At 41.0% G+C, this 16,569-nt stretch overlaps 2 protein-coding genes across 5 annotated transcripts in view; one reads left to right on the forward strand and one right to left on the reverse strand.

Moving 5' to 3' along the window:
• Positions 1-2,641: 2,641 nt before the first annotated feature.
• On the reverse strand, positions 2,642-12,269 carry LOC101468451 (WW domain-containing adapter protein with coiled-coil). Of its 2 annotated transcripts, none has more exons than XM_023153979.3 (13): positions 11,929-12,269; positions 11,476-11,509; positions 10,965-11,154; positions 10,470-10,561; positions 8,242-8,351; positions 7,941-8,038; positions 7,569-7,841; positions 6,221-6,337; positions 5,699-5,847; positions 5,460-5,551; positions 4,837-5,014; positions 4,182-4,309; positions 2,642-4,096 (listed from the first exon to the last, which is right to left on the reverse strand). In XM_023153979.3, the coding sequence occupies exons 1-13, from the start codon at positions 11,967-11,969 to the stop codon at positions 4,027-4,029; spliced, it is 1,572 nt and encodes a 523-aa protein (XP_023009747.1). In that variant the 5' UTR covers positions 11,970-12,269; the 3' UTR covers positions 2,642-4,026. The 2 variants fall into 2 exon arrangements, with proteins under 2 accessions (XP_023009747.1, XP_004567251.1); XM_004567194.3 differs by having other exon boundaries at positions 4,837-5,017.
• LOC101483148 (MAGUK p55 subfamily member 7) overlaps positions 11,403-16,569 on the forward strand; it is a 31,246-nt gene continuing 26,079 nt past the window's right edge. Inside the window, exons 1-4 of one of the 3 annotated variants that reach the window (XM_076876305.1) lie at positions 13,441-13,525; positions 14,466-14,495; positions 14,754-14,872; positions 15,678-15,755. In XM_076876305.1, coding sequence (XP_076732420.1) covers positions 13,507-13,525; positions 14,466-14,495; positions 14,754-14,872; positions 15,678-15,755 — 246 coding nt within the window. In that variant the 5' untranslated portion in view covers positions 13,441-13,506. Of the gene's footprint in view, positions 11,533-13,440; positions 13,526-14,465; positions 14,496-14,753; positions 14,873-15,677; positions 15,756-16,569 lie in introns of those variants that run through there. The other 2 variants (XM_024806101.2, XM_076876304.1) reach the window with 2 other exon arrangements.

Genomic DNA, 16,569 nt, shown 5'->3' on the forward strand with positions numbered 1-16,569 from the left:
GCCTTTGTGCAGATACGTCTACACCTACGGATCATTAATGAATTTATGATCCCATTAATCATTGTCATTCAGATCCCTGATCGATTTCATGTTGTATGATGCAAACACGTGTTTTTTGATAAATTACTAAACTGGAGTTGTTTTGTATATTCTAGTGAAGTATGGCAGTTGGCCATGTGGGTCAACAACTGTTTTTTTCCTGCAGGACATTTGAACAGCCTCTCATAGTAAATTTATTAAGATGTTTGCAATCAACAGGTGTTGATGTTGACTTACCATGTCTGGCTGTTTTTCCTGGAAAAACTAGAAAAGTAGAAGGAAGATGCATGACAATAGAACTAATACCAGTATCATACCAGGAGGTTCAGAGGTAAAGGTTTGCCATCATGGGCATTTGGGCAGGATCCATAAAAAAATGCTGCCATCAAGGTATCACCGCGGGTTAAATTGTACTTTAAATGAGATGTGTTCATGTTGGGAGGTCATGTCCACACACTGTTTACTCAGCGCAGCAAACAAATCCCAGATTAGTCATTAAGCTTCCAACTTAGGACAAATTAAGATACTGAACAAAGATGAGAAAGGAAGGGTGAGTTATAACATAGAATCTGTCCCAGGAGGAGATGAAAATCAGGAGTGTGATCCTTAAATAATGTATGAGAGGTGAGTTCATATAACTGACAAAGAAACACAAGAACCAAACAGTGATGAGGGGAAAAAGAGGGAGGAACAGATCATTATAATAGCCATGATGGTAACTTGAAGTCAGTGGTTTAGATGCCACAGCCTTCACTACTAACTCAATGAAACGGCACACAGGTCAGGATTTATTTCAACCAAGACACACTGCAGTCTTGTTCTTCTGGAAGAGTTGAATGAGATGGATGGACAGACCCTGTAAGATTTAAAATTTTAAAAAACTTTATTTCCATCTCGAGCCACTCTGAGCCATAGACCATGTACTGAAACAACAATATTTAATCATGTTTAATAAGCTTGTGATTAAGTGTAACAGAAAAAAAAAGATGTTGCATCACTGGTAATGAGAGCAATGCCCTCTGTGCGCTGACAGCAGCATGTAGTATATGAGAACAAATGGAACCCGTGCAGCAGATAAATTTGGTGATCTCTGCACATTTAGCTGCTGGTGTATCAGCTAGAAAAAGGCTCGGGTGCAGGCCGAGCTTTGTACTGACTAAATGGTAATAAATGAAATCGAGTGGAAATCCTGAATGCACAATGAGCAGACCAGGAGTGTATAAAAAAAGATAGGAAACCTCAAAGGGGCCAGTGCTGACCACTGCGAAACTATAAGAATGTGTTCCTACATCTGAACAGTAAAGCTGATGATCAGATTAGGATGAAGACATAATTAAAGGAATAATTTGGATTTATCTGCACTCGTATAGCTGCTGTGAATGCTTTGGTCTCTAAATGAAAATAAATCTGATTTTTTTTTCCTTCGGGGAATTATATGAACTATACTACATGGACAAAAGTACTGGGTCACCTACACATTACACCTACAGGAGCTGCTCCATAAGGGAAACCCATTCTTTGAAACCCCAGCACACGGCTTTTGTGTGCTGATGTTAATGCTGGAGGGGCTTTGCAGCTTTGCAGTTATCGAGTCAGCAGAGTGTAGCATGTGACCTCACTCTGAAGTTTTACATGGTTGTCTCTTTGTGGCTGAGTTTCTATAGTTCCTAAACTCTTCCACTTTGCAATGACACCACTTACAGCTGATCATAGATTATCTAAGAGGGAAGACATCTCACCAGTTGATTTGTTGTAATTAAAGGATCCTATTACATTACCGGAGCTCTTTGAAAAGACCCATTTCTTACCAATGTTTGTAAAGGCAGACTGCATGGCTAGTTGGACACCTCTGGAAGTGGGACTGAAATTCAAAGATGAAGACTGGATGGCCCAATACTCTATATAGAGTGCATGAGATACTTGGTGAAAGCATGAAAACACTCTTTAGGTTTTGGTTTTTTGAGCATGTGGTAGCTGTGCGCATGGGGAACACAACACAAGCAAAGATCACGATGGAAATGTTTCAATTCTTGAAGCAAAAATCCAGCTTCAGACAAAGGAAGCTCTTAAAGGTTACTAGTTAAGGGTTCTGGGAGAGACCAAGCAGCAAGTTTGGTGGGGCGACACTGTTCTGGGTTTTTAGGTGTCATTTGGGATTTGTAGAGTTTCATGCCTTTAATGTAAATAGAGGGTTTATGAATATTTTTGAGGTTATATTTTTTATTTTAAATTATAATATACAAATGTTAACATAGTTTAATTGCCATTTGTTAAGTGTGGAAACACCCCTGGCAGGGGAAAGCAAAGTGTGGCAGGTTATCTAAGGGCTGGGTACTATGGATATATGGCCCCGGTATGGGAACAGAAACGTAATACAGGCCAGGTATTTCAAAATTTCCAAGTCCTCTTCTCTTTTAACATGACGGATTCCAGCAAGAAACGATCACATGGGCAGGATTAGGTTTAAAAGTAACATTGCTCACTGTCACCATCTGGTGGTCAGCAGCAGTACTCAAACAGGCAATCGTCTGTTAACTGCTTACAAAGTGATACTGAAGATATCCTGTTGGCATGCTTGAGATGTCAGTGAAAGCCAAGCAAAGGGTGTGGCATAATATTTTATTCACATATTTAATGGAATACAAAGCCCCCCCAAAAAATCTGACCCCACCCCGAAACCCCAAAAATTGTGCACATCCGATCTTGTGGGAACTATTCCGTGTCACAGAAAAAAAACAAATAACCAGGAAACAAAGGAACTTTTTTTTTTTAAACTGTTGGAGTGTAAGACTGCAGTTTTAATCTGATGGCCATATAAAAGTATGCCCTCTCATTGCGAATGAACCATTCGCAAAAAGTAACCACACCTGTCTAGAGTCAGTCGATAAAAAGGCTGCAGCAACAAACAAAACCAAAACATGAGTTTCTTACAGAAAAAAAAAAAAAAATTCCTTCGTCAAGCTTTTCCGTTACAACTACAAGGATGTAATAACTCCAGCACAATAATAATTTAGCTTTAAGGGACTGTAAATTCAGTCACTTTTCTATTCTTTTATGCAACCTCCTGCTAAGCTGCTTGTAAGGAATGAACATGTCCCCAATTTGACTTGGAACAGAAACAAAATATTGACAATTTTACAATTTAAAAAGAAAAGAAGGAAGAAAACTGCCAGCAGGGCTACCAATGGAAAACAACCTCAGATGTACTTGTGGCCAACCTAGGTCCAATAACATAAGCTTCATCAAAACAGCTTTCAAAGTGCTTTTTACACAACTAGCCATGTCTTCCAAGTGACTCTGCATCAATGGAACAATCCCATCATTTGGGACAAAAAACATCTGTCATTTCGGTCTGGCCAAAGATCTCAGTGAATCTGGTGACATGTAAAACAAACCAGCTTTAAGACAAAATGGGTTGGCAAACCCACTGATTGGTGAAGAAAAAAGAAAAAGAAAAATAACAGTAACATCACTGCCACTGAAGCCACACATCGCAGTGCATGACAAAGTTCATTTCAGAAGTTTGGGAAGGGGACCCGATCGCTCTCCCCCCCACCCACAGAAGTGTCACACCAATCACAAGAGGGTTTGTCTTAGTTCATTTTGACTCTCTTCCTGACCACTACACATCAAAACACACCAGAAAACAAGTTAACCCAATACAACACACACAATCCAAGATTCGTGGTCCAAAAGGTGCTGTCCAAAAAAGGTCCCGTTGTCCACTTTTTTTTAGCTGTTCCGACATGCGAACAGTCGGTTTGAGCAATTTATGTAGTGGACAATGGAGAAAAGAAAAAAATATATATATATATATTAAAAAGAAAAGACATGTTCAGGATGACGGAGCTTCACTGTCAGTTACTGACTTCTAACAGTCGCTCTTGCAGGAGGAATAAACTGTAGCAGCTCGCTGTCCGTGTCTATTCCTCCCTCTCTAATTGTCTCAATCGGACCATCCAAGCCTGTTCCTCTCGGGTCAGGTCCTCACACCATGTAGGAGTTCTGGTTCTTCAGCTTGTCCAGCTCTTTGCTCTGTTGCCTCAGGAACAAGATTCTGCAGTTGCGAAAAAAAGAAAATGTAAATCAAAATGCATGTGTGTTAACAGCTGAGTCTATGCAAATGTAGCCATTTGCCTCACCTCTGCTCCCTCAGTGTGGCCTGGATTTCACACACTCTGACCAGAGACCGAAGATTTTTCATCTCTGTGCAGATTTCAGACATGTACAAGCTGCCCATGTTGTGGATGTCTTCACGCAACCGAGCCGCCTGGTGGAAAGGGAGAAGTGCATTTTGTCAACAAAAAACAAAAACATGAAAAACGCCAGCTTTCGTGTAACAAAGAGTTATCATAGATGCGATGGAGAACAGCATCTTTGAACACACACACACTGTGTGTGTGTGTGTGTGTGTGTGTGTGTGTGTGTGTGTGTGTGTGTGTGTGTGTGTGTGTGTGTGTGTGTAAGAGAGAGAGAGTTAGTTCAGCATAAAATAAAACTCCAACACGGGGAGCAGAAAAGATGACAGAGTAGCACAACCAGAAGTGACAGTGAAAACATTTCACAGCACAAGCTCTTTACTCCATCATCATTTTTTCTGCAGTCTCAGTTTGTCCATACAAACATCAACACAATGAGCAGTAATAAAACTGAGGATATATCCATATATTGTACAGGCCCACTCACGACAAAGTCTGCTGAAAGTCACTCAAGAGCCAATTTCACTATCGAAAAATGGAATTCCAAGCTCTACATTTTTCCTTATAAAATGTGAACCTGTCTTCTGGAGGACTATACCTGTTTCTCTGTGTTCTCTGAAGGCCACCCTTGGATATGTCTGATGAGGTTTTCATCGAAATGAGCTGACAGGCTGGGAGTGAAGGAGCCAGGGGTGTCTGAGTGGCTCGCACTGCTGGACGGAGCGTGAGGCAACAAGGCACCAGATGCGTTTGATCCTGTGCACAACATGTCCTGGCTGCTGGAGGAAGACACGCAGGTGGAGACCGTGTTAATAAAATCCTGCTGCAGTTGTTCTGATGTTCTAGCTGATTACTGTTACACAGATCAGTCTATAATCTCACCGTCTAGCCTATGAATGGGGAAATATGGATGAATTATAAGCCTCACCAACATTTCCGGTTGTTCGGGGAACTGCATCATTGGGAGCTGAGTGTCCCCAAAATGACTACTCTCAAATAACACACAGACCTTGCTGCAAACCCTTTCTCAAAAGTAAACCGCTCCCATAAACACTATCTGGAAGACATGTTGCTGTATTTTGTAAAGCATGTTTTTGCAATTCAGGCCAGTTGTCCTTGTAGCTCTTGAATTCCCCCCCCCCCGCTACTACTCATCGGCTTTGCCTCCACCAATCTATGCTGTGATGAAGTGATTTTAAATAATTCCTTCCTGAAAGTTACCTTCTCTGCTGCAGAGTCCTGGGGTCTTCTGGCCGCTTTTCTGCTGTCTGGGACAAGGAAGCTGAGCCTGGCTTCCCAGAAGACATGCTGCCCTGAAGAGGGAAAAACAGATGACGATGAGGAGAAACATGAATAAAAACAAGACACGGATACGAAAACCCACACAGAGAAGATGGTCCAGAGGAGTGCAGTCATAAACACAGCGTCTCTGCTCTGTTACTTTAGCTTCAAAGGCTCACCCTGGTTTGCGAGGATGAGACGCTGCCAGGATGCACACCCAAATGAGACTTCTGGTTGCTCTGTGGTGTGCCGTTCCGTGGTGAGACGTACGGCCGCGGCGATGATGTGTCGGACGTCAGGGAGACCGGCGACTGACTCGAGTGCTGGGCTGAAAACAGGAAAACATAAGATCGCCGTGGAAGAATAGGGGATTTGTCAGGTTGCACGTATCATTGTACAGAGTGTGAAGGAGGAAAATGAGCACTGATATTAGACCAGGTTTTTTTAGGACTAACAGCAAACAATTAAAAAGGTAAAAAGGCTTGAAGAGGGAATACAACAGCATATAAAACATCCTTTATCCCAGAACATGGGACCATGTCTTGTGCTTCTTTTCCCCCCACATAGCTGTAGTCAATCTAAAAAAAAAACCCTAAAGTTATACACACAGTAAAACAAGGACACAGAGAGCAGAAACCTTCCAAAGAAGATGAAAATCAGTATGTGACAGCAGATGGTGAAAAACAGCAAAGAGGCCGTACCTTGGTTGGAGTGCTGAGCAGCTGAGAGCAGAGCAGTGACGTTGAAAGCAGGTCCAGCAGTGAGGAGCTTATGAAGCACAGACTGCAAGGAAGCTTGGGTGACAGCAGCTGCCAATACTGGAGGGAGGAAAGAGGGACGTGTGTACACACACACACACACACACACACACACACACACACACACACACACACACACACACACACACACACACACACACACAGGTGAGTGAGCAAGAACACACAACAGGTGAGTGTATAAACATTAGAAGTCAGAAAACTCAGTTGAAATAAGAATCGAGTTAGTGCAACAGGGGAAACACTTGTAAAAAAACAAAAAAGACAATCAAACACAGATTCTAATTTTTTTTTTTTCTATCACCAAAAGGGTCGATAACACTGTGGCCTCTTTGCTGTCTGACGCAAAATCTTAGAGGGTAAAAATCCAGCTCTTACCTGTCCGACAAGCTTCTTTATAACCACAGTGCACCAACTAAGTTCATATCAACAGACAGAAGGAAGCTAACATGAACGAAGCCTAAATGTAGCCGAACTGCTAGCTTGTTTTGCCACGCATCTTCAAATTCTGCTGGTTCTCATAAACTTAGCCCGCGCACTCATCCTGACTCTTTTTGGAAGTCATGCCTCAAGGCAGGAGCACGGCATGTTCCTTTTTATGCCGGAACACATGTGCTTCTTGGGGGTGGGGGTTACAAAAAGCAAAAACAAACAAGATGTTGTTGTTTTGAAAGATGACATATTTTGTTGTGTACGCAGGAATACCTGTGTGTAAAAACAAGCTTTCCAAACAGGACGCCCCCCCCCCCTTTTTTTTTCTAAGCTAAACAACTATGAAGTTGCAAACAACCCATAATATAACTCTGAGAACCAATTGTGCGCCTCTGTGCTGAATAAATCAAATCAAATCAAATCACTTTTTATTGTCACATCACATGTGCAGGCACACTGGCACAGCACATGCGAGTGAAATTCTTGTGTGCGAGCCCCACAAGCAACAGAGATGTGCAAACACAACAACACAAACGAGCAAAATACAAGAATGGCCAACCTGAAACTAATAAATATATGTACAATATATAATAGTGTATGCATTTCTGGATGTGTATACTAAATATTTTCCTACGTGTGTGTGTGTGTGTGTGTGTGTGTGTACACATTTTTACAAATTAAATAGTAAAAAAATAAAATAAAATAATAATAATAATAATAATAATAATAATAATAATAATAATAATAAAATATATAAAATATACAGAGTTGAATATGTGCAAAACAAGTGGCAATAAGACACTAGACCGGTAAGCAGTGTAAACCGCGCCCTCATCCTCACCCTCGTTCAGCTTGGCCACGTCCATGCTGCCGTTGTTCATCTGCAAAGTTGCTTGCAGCGCCGGGAGGAGCTGATGCAGGAGTGCCGGGTCCTGGAGCAGCGCCGGCGAGGGCAACTGGGCAGACGGAGGCGCCTGAACACTAGAGGACGAAGAAGAGGACGACATGCTGGAAGGGGTGGAGCCTATAGCGGCGGCAGCAGGGGTCAGGCTCTGAGAGGAAGAGGAGGAATGGCCGCAATTGGCTGCTGTGGACTGATCCACTGATGCGATTTCTGTGGAGACGAGCAGAGTGATGAACACAGAATGAATTCACGCTATATTCTGAAGCATAACTATATACACATGAACAAGATTTTATTGGTAAGTCGTACTTGTTGTGGCTTTGTCCTGCAAGGCCTCTTGTCTGTAGTCCATGTCCCTGGGAAAACTGTTTGCTGCCATCTTGACTGAGTCTTTCTGCCGTTGTTCCCTGAAGCAAAGCAAACAGGTTTTGTAAAGCAACAGCGATGATGTTAAGGACGTGGGCTGCGGTTTGAGCCTGTGCCTTAAGCTAATGATATTCTGATAGCATTGTGGTGCTAAAGCCGTCATGTGTGACTCTGCATGAGAACAACAACCTCAGTCACTGTCTCAGGTTAAAAAGCCAACAGACTTGAATAAAGTGAGCCTTGCCTCTCCAGCAGGTCCTTGGGCTTTTCCCACTGGGAGACCTCAGTTCTACAGTTGTAGTAGTACTTCTTCCCAGAGGAGCTAATGTGCTCTGTCCAGTCATCTGCTGGGTCCTAGTCACAAGGAAAATTGAGAGTCAAATAGTTAAAAAAAAAAAAAAACACTTCACCCCAAGTTCGTTTTGCTCAGTTTATACAAAAACTTTCCCAATAACATTGCCAAAGTAATGCAATTATTGTATGCATGATCATTTTTCATAAATTTTTTTTTATTATTATTGTTGTGACCCTTCACTTCAAAGTCAAAATATCTGATGTTTAGTCAATCTAACAAAGAAGTCACGCCAAGTTAGCTACATGGTCCTCCCGCCACGATGATCCGAAGAGCAGGTAAATTTAACCTTAGTTGGGAAAAGAAAATCCTGACAGTTCGTTTTTGGCCAGTTTCAACTTATTGTGTACTTTTTGATTGCATCTAATCCCCCCCACTTTATTCTCTTGGTAAAGCATACAACCTGCTGATCAAGCACTGGCAGACATACACTTCGCTGTTAGATCTAGGTACATCCCAACTACAAACCTTTCTGAAGCCCTACACACTGCCCTTTATACCTGTGCAACCTGCACAGGTATAAATATTGGCACTGGCACGTAGGCTTTTTGTCGATCCATTGCAGAAGCATGCATTCATTTTAAGTACCGACTGTTCATACAGGTTTAGGATGTTCCCTTGTTTTCATGAGCCATAATCTTCAAAGGCTATTTCACTGATACTAAAAAAAACCTAGAACTGTAAAACTGAAAGCACAGTATCTGTTTCTGACTGTGTTTTTTTAATCCATCCATGCTATGTGATTTATGCAAATCTCCCCCAGATAAATTCTTCCGCTCTGTATAAAAGTACTTCCTTATTTTCCATACGCTCCCTCCTCAAACCAGTCCAGTCTGTCTGGTGAACAGGAAAAGGTTGCAAAGCATTCTGGTAGTTGCTGGTCTGTAGTTCTCTTTTCAGTGTTATTACACAACCCACTTCCCAGCAGTGACATTCCTCTTGAAGCCGTGAGCCATCACACCTTCTTTTGCTCCACTAAGCACTTTTCCAGTCTCAAAGTGCTCAAGTCAAAGTTTCTTCAAGCAACAGTGTCGGTTTCCCAGCACTCACATTTTTTTTCCTGAGGAGCACGCATTCAAGTTTCAAACAACTTGAGAGGATATGAAAGTGCTCTTTAAACTGATGTAACGCAAGGCAATCGATCACTTTGTGTAAATGGGTTACGAAGCTTCAAAAGCAAAGATCAACAAGTGGAAGAATTCATTTAAATTGTTTATTCCAGTGCTTGGAGGTAGCAGTCCTACTTCATTGTACATACTGGCAAGAGCTTACCTGAGTCAGCACATTTGGTAAACATAAATCCATTTTGCTTTGGGAGGTAAACATCTTTCATTTCCGAGCCTCGATAATGGACCGGGGCTTTTGAGTGTGGATGCGAGCTGGTATGTTTAATATTAATGATGATGCATATACTGACGACTCTGTTAGGATCTAACATTTCTCATCCACATCTGTACTAACTTTAAAACTGTGCTTTTGTAGGTGAGGCTTGAGCCCTTAAAACATATGATCTCATGCCTTCTCTGTGGAAAGAGTAATTAGATACCACATACTACTAGTAAAACCAACAGTATCTTAGTAACAATTCATTTAAAAAAAATTATATAATTAGATTTTTAGTACTGCAGTTCCCACAGTTATTGATATAACAGAATTAAGATAGACTCTAACGTAATTTGAATATTACACACTTAAAGTGAGCCATGTGTGCTCTGACAAGAGTCTGTAGGAAAGCTTACAAATGCACGGAGCAGTGGGTGCTTGCAGGAGCGGTTCAAATTAGTGTCAAACCAGACAATGTTGAATATTGTGTATTTGGTCCCACTGTGCAGTCCAACCAGTGAGAAATAACAATGTGTCTCTCATTCACACTGACAAATGGCAAATCGTTTAAACAAGGAAGTCCACATTCTAATCAGACCATCTACTACACAAGGAGCCTCTTACATAATTATGAAGTTACAGTCAAGCATTGTTGAGTTAGGTTTGATAAATGTCTGCGTGAGAGAGGAAGATGGCTATCCATCACGCCCTGCATAAAATGTTCCATAGTGGCGTGGCTGCACTCTAAAGGAATCGCTGAAGGTTTTATAATCAGATAACACTGGGTAGATCCTTACCCTGTCTGCGGACTTGCTCTGAGCCGCATGCAAGTCGGTGCCATGGTGAGAACTGTTGTTGTGGGAGTTCTCCTGAGGAGAGCCACTGGTCCCTGCAACAAAGCCACTTGTCAAAGGAGAGAAAGCAAACGAGGCTCTGCTAAGAACTAAATCCTCAGGGAGAGTCACAACTGCACAACAGGGAAAAGAAATCAGCTTGCCTTTTGTTATTTTAGGCTTATACTTGCAGTTTACATTTACGTCTTAATCTGATGGCAGTATTATGGGAAGCTTTTTTTCCCACAACATGACAACTGGCAGGGGTGACCAGAGTCTTCATGACAATAACACATGACAGAAGAAGTTCACATATTATGTCAGGGACCAGCATAGAAACAAAGACAGGGTTGACCTTTATGCCTATCTGAGCCCATCTGTGGTTACCGTTTCCCCTTCATAACAACCGCCTGAGATTAATCTTGCAATGGCATGCATGTGCAATGCCACCAGACTCACCGTTTTTCCCTCTGACGCTGTGAGAGGGTTTCGCCTTGCCATGTCCCGTGCCTTCCCCGTGTCTGCTGACAGGACTTTCGTCTGAGCGTCGCTGCATCTTGTAAGGGGGCACAGGATCTGACGACCCATCGCGCACCTTGTCGTAGCGGTGAAGGCTTGTGGCCTGGCTCTTTGGCTGAGATTTATGGGTCTAAAAAGGACAGTGCACAGCAGAATTGTTGAGATATGCTCAATCTCACACAGTGGTGTTCTTACCTCTCAATCAGGAGACCCTTTAAGTTGAATTAGAGCATTTTTATTTTTATTGTCATTCTATTGACATTTCTAGTAAATTCTTGTTTTGATAGAGTAACTGAAACACAAGGGCTGAAGTAAGACAGTCCACATATGAATTACCATTGTGATCAAACTGAAATGTATCCAGACAGTTGCTGATCACCTGCACACTGTGCTGACCTACGTTTATGGATCGTCATGACAGGTGACAGCTAACAACCTGAACATGACATACCTGATACGATTGGGGATCCCTTCTGTCGTTGCACCTGTGGAGACACACAGAACAAAGGTTAGAGCAAGATCTCAATGACGTTTTTTTATTTTCTATTTGTCACTTTGAAAACTGACTTTCTGGAGCATATACAGTTAGCTAAGTAGCTAGCGTTAGCCAAGTTAGCCTGACTTGCCATCTTATCATGATGTGTTAGCTCATACTGTAGTTCACATTGAATCGGTAATGTTTAAAGTATATCTTACAAATACCTAGAATAGGCAGGATTTACGATGTGAATACTATTAGGTGTAACGGTAGTCGACCAGCTAAGGTACATATCCGGAATCAACGGCTAACTAATTGCAGGCTAACCATGCTAGCTAACGGCTACAAGTAAACCTTAAACGCACAAATTAAATCAACGGCGTAAGAAAAACATGTTTCAAACGCTACGGTCTGAGTCTGATTTACCCATCGCTGACTCTTGTTGGTTTCCTTGCATACATCACCATCAAGACCGTGGTGATGTGTGTATGTGTGTGAGGGGGAACCGTGGCCTCCTGACTGCCTGGCTGCTCTCACAGCTCTTTTCTTCAGCTTCCTGATGTCTGCACTCAGTCTGTCCTGCCAAACAGAGAGCTAAAAGTCACGCACCGAATACCAGCACTGCATAGCGGCTGGTCTTTACTGAAAAAGAAAAACAAAAAAGAAACACCCTCAGTGCACCATCTGCCATGCAGTTACGGTATACGCTAAACTCGGCCGATGTAGTTCAGCGGAAGGCAGCAGATGGAGGAGGAAACGGTGAAGGCAGTAATGTTTGGCTAGGAGGATGAAGTTCCTGTTTGTCTTTTCAAATTAAAATACAATTTTAGTTATGCGTTTAGAAGATTATTATTATTATTATTATTATTATTATTATTATTATTATTATTATTATTATTATTATTATTATTATTATTATTGTTATTATTAACGAAAAGCAAGACATGTATTATGTGAAACAGAATATCGCAAAAGAACTTCCACTCTTCCGTTTTAAAATTATAAAATATATGCTTAAGTCAAAACCACAAGTAACTGGGTTATCATTTTTAAATAAGTAATTATACTTTTTATGCGATGCTGGCAAAATGGCACAGAATAACAAAAATAACCGCACGTGGTTCTCTAACAAAAAGTGTTTGATTTTCACACCTCACCGTGGCATTTCCGCGTTGATGGGCTATTATTTTGAAGGAAGTCTCATCATATCCCGTATGAGCTCAGCTGTGTCTGGATAACGTGACGCAGTCTGTCAGTGCTGCTGTTGGCTGCTCAAAGTTCACCTCACGTCTCGGTAGTTTTAAGTTGTCAAGTGGGACTCTGCTTCAGCCTGCACGCTTTGTCGCTTTTGTGGTGTTGTCATATAGCTCCCGCACGAACACTTTGCCCAGCGTGAACAGGCCACAGCAGGCTAATATGTCCATTTTCTTACCACCCCTGGTTTTTGGCCTAATTGATACGTGGTTTATGTAGAATAGGGTAGTTGACTATAAATGCAATGAGTCCAGGGCATTTATAGTCAACTACTCAGATGTCTGGAGTCTACTGAGACAAGCACTGTACAGGGTTCCTGATGGACAGTCTGAACTTTGTGACCAGCGATATCTAATGCAGCTGTAGCTATACAGTGTATTCCATTATAGTAACAGAGACCCCAACATCACCATTTTCAAAATCAGAACATCCATATGTTTCATCATGTAAGACGATATCTAGTACTAATATTGTGCATGACTGAGTGTCTGCAGTCATATGTGGGTAGCTGAACTGAAATAGGTCAACATTAAACTCCATGCTGTGTAACCTCCATGATGTGATTGGCGTATCGATTGCCTGCTGGCTTTATTTGTGTCAAACCGAACACATATTGATGGAATAAGAGACGGTCTTTCTTACATTGCGGTCAGTGGAACAGTGCATAACCTTTCAATACAAGTGGATGTTCAAACACAGCCTGTACTCTTTACATATTTTAAATGATATGGCTTGCATGACCTGGCCCTTATGGGATGGACAGTCTCTGGTGAGTGCATCCTTCTGTTGTTTTGCTTAGCAGTAACTTTTTTTCTACGTAAACACTATTGGAATTTAAAAAAACAAAATAAGACAGAAACATCCTTTATAATCTTTGTAACATGGCCTTGGAATATTAAAAGAATTAAAACTAAATCCTAGATAATCAATGTTGAGATATTCTATTCAAGGTGTTTCATTTTTGAACTGATTTTAGTGACAGAGCATTAAAAAATTTCTCATGATTTTTACTATTTGTTGTTAATGCGTATGAACATTCAAAATATTCATTATTATATTATTTCACATGTTTAAATCAGTTTTACAGTATTGTGTAGCTTCAAACTCTTTGTACCTGATACTTGCATGCATGAGTAACAACAGAGTAACTCATACATAAATGAGTCTGTTGTGAGAGTGCAGGCCTTACTGTTTTTGGTTTTCACATACATTTCCAGCCCAAGAACAGATTTTTAGATATAAATCTAAAACTGAACCCGTGCAAAGGTCCTGCAGACATTATCCTCTACCCACGCTGGTGGATAGATCATGGGTAAAACTGTTGTACAAGCAAAGAAAGCAACATGCATTTTTATATATTTATTTTGAGATCTAAACTGAAATGTAATAACTGAGCTTTGTTTTGATCTTTTCCTGAAATTATTGCAAGAAATATTGATTATTTAAACACGCCAAACTGAAATATATATATAAATAATATATATAAATAATGGACATGGCTTTGTTGATACTTGATAAGAACTGTTACAATAAAAATCAGCAATAGGGGGCACTAATATCTCAGTATGTTGTTCGGGGCCATCTAAAGACAAATACACTCTTTCCTTTTTCCTTTTCACATGTGGTACATTCCCTCTTTACACAAGAAAAAAGAGAGAGTTTAAGTCTGCTGAGATGGTTTCTTTGTCCTTTTTTTCTTCTATTCTTAGGAGGGATGCTAAACCAAACTGAGCATAGAGGTATGTAGAATATAGAATATGAACCAGAGTATGGTTTCATTATATCCTTTTCCTTATATCCTGTGTGATGAGCACAGTGACACTGAATCTTCCATATAGAAGGCTTTTAATCACACCTTTCGTTTAACCTCTGACCTCTCTCATCTGGCTTCTGACCTCACCTTCTGACCCTCAAAAACACAACCTAGAAGATAAGAGCAGGTGCAGGTTTGTTCGTTTGTACGTGTGCTTATGCATGTCCTGCCACTTACCCGGTAGGCATGTGCATGCTGCTATCATCAATGATGTCTGGAACTGAGCCACATACCGACAGAGAGGAGGACTACAGGTTTCTCCACAGCATGCTGATGGAGAAGAAGCTTCACTTGCTCTTCAAGGTGAACGCACGTTTGTGCTGTAATGAGCTGTGATCACTCAATCTGTCCATCCAAGTCACAGAATTCACTTCATTTAAAGTGAATTTGGTATTCAGATCCTATTGTTAGCAGTATTATGTGTTTATGTTTTATTATGTACAAGTAATGCCACTGGATTAGAGTGCTGTTAATATTATGTACACTGGAAAGTGCCACAATATGTACTTCAGGTACATATTATGCACAATTAAGATACTTATGATTATAACTTATACTTAAGTAAAATGATTAAATACTTATTTTCCAGTCTGCAGATGACAAGAATTATGCACACACACACACAAATTCGATGCTGAGTTTAACTAATTTAATTACATGTAAACTTTCCATGAAATGTTGTTACATAAATAAAATCTGGTCGGGGGCTGTTCTGGAAGTGATTCAGGGCAACAGGAGTCTCATGGTGGCCTTAGCTCAGCAGTTGCTCTTAATCATTTTTTCCCTTAAAGGCGTCAGCATTTACAGGATTTAACTGTAAAAAGAACAGTGTCCTGTATTTTTTTACAGCAAGTGCAACAGTGTACTATATTTTCCACCAGTCTCAAAAACAATAAAACCATATCACAGATTCACTACAGCTGTGTGCTTTATTAAAGGTTTATATTTACAGTACTTTGGGATTTTTTAAATTTCTTTAAATCTATATTAGTAGCCAGTTGTTTTCACAGCAGTAGTATTAGTAGTTATTGATAAGTAACTAGTAATAGTTAAAGTTCCCCTTTACTGCAGAGAAAAGCTCTTGCATGATCCTCTCCTTACTTGCCAGATTCACGAGCAACTGAAGCGTTTTGAGAAGCGAAGCCCCGTCCCCGTCCAGGAGCACGCGGCGAATCTGGCCTCAAGTGTAAGTGACCGTCTCCAAACATCTTTTGCAGATAGACACACTGCCGAGGATGACAGCTTGACAGAAGAGGGAACAGAGGTTACCTCACCAATGGTCTTCTCTCACTTTCCTGTCACAAAGAGGATTTCTTCTTATGTGTGCTGAATTATGAAATGTTGTCTCAAGCGCTGTCACCTTAGATATCATCGTTTGAAAAGGCTGTTTTAAAGGAGTTTTTTTTTTTCTTAACTCATGAGCCAAGAGTTAGATCATTGAAGACTGAGCACCAAGCGGGAGCCGCGGAAATCATTCCATCTAATGTTTCAGGAAAACAATTAATTTCAGATTTAGGCTGACGTGACAGACAGATGTGCGTCATCCTCACTCCTGTTACCATCCCGTCTTTCTTTCATTTTCATCCATCCCCATGACTAATTTGTATATTTCGATTAACCCTCACCTTTATTTCTGATTTCACCACCTTTGTCCTGGACAATGTCCAAATTGAATTTTTTTTAACCCTTTTCCCTTCCATATATTCTTCTCTCCACCCCTTTTCTTGTTCTCTTTTCCTTCCATTTCTTCTTTTTTTCATATCCATATACTGTAATATCTGCCATGTTTCCATTCTGTCTCTCTGCTACACTCCCCCACTTCAGCTCCCTCCCTTCAGTCCCCTTGCTTCAGATTCAGTACGACAGCCACTCTCTGCCTGGCTTAAATCATCAGGACCTACTGCAAGGGCCAAACCGAGGTTCTGTTTCCCCTCAGAGAGGCTTCTGTTTGCTCACAGTGGAAACTAATGACCTTCATGCATTGTGTCTCTGGAGTGTGC

This window comes from Maylandia zebra, linkage group LG18 (genome assembly GCF_041146795.1).
Source record: "Maylandia zebra isolate NMK-2024a linkage group LG18, Mzebra_GT3a, whole genome shotgun sequence".
NCBI classification, from domain to species: domain Eukaryota; kingdom Metazoa; phylum Chordata; class Actinopteri; order Cichliformes; family Cichlidae; genus Maylandia; species Maylandia zebra.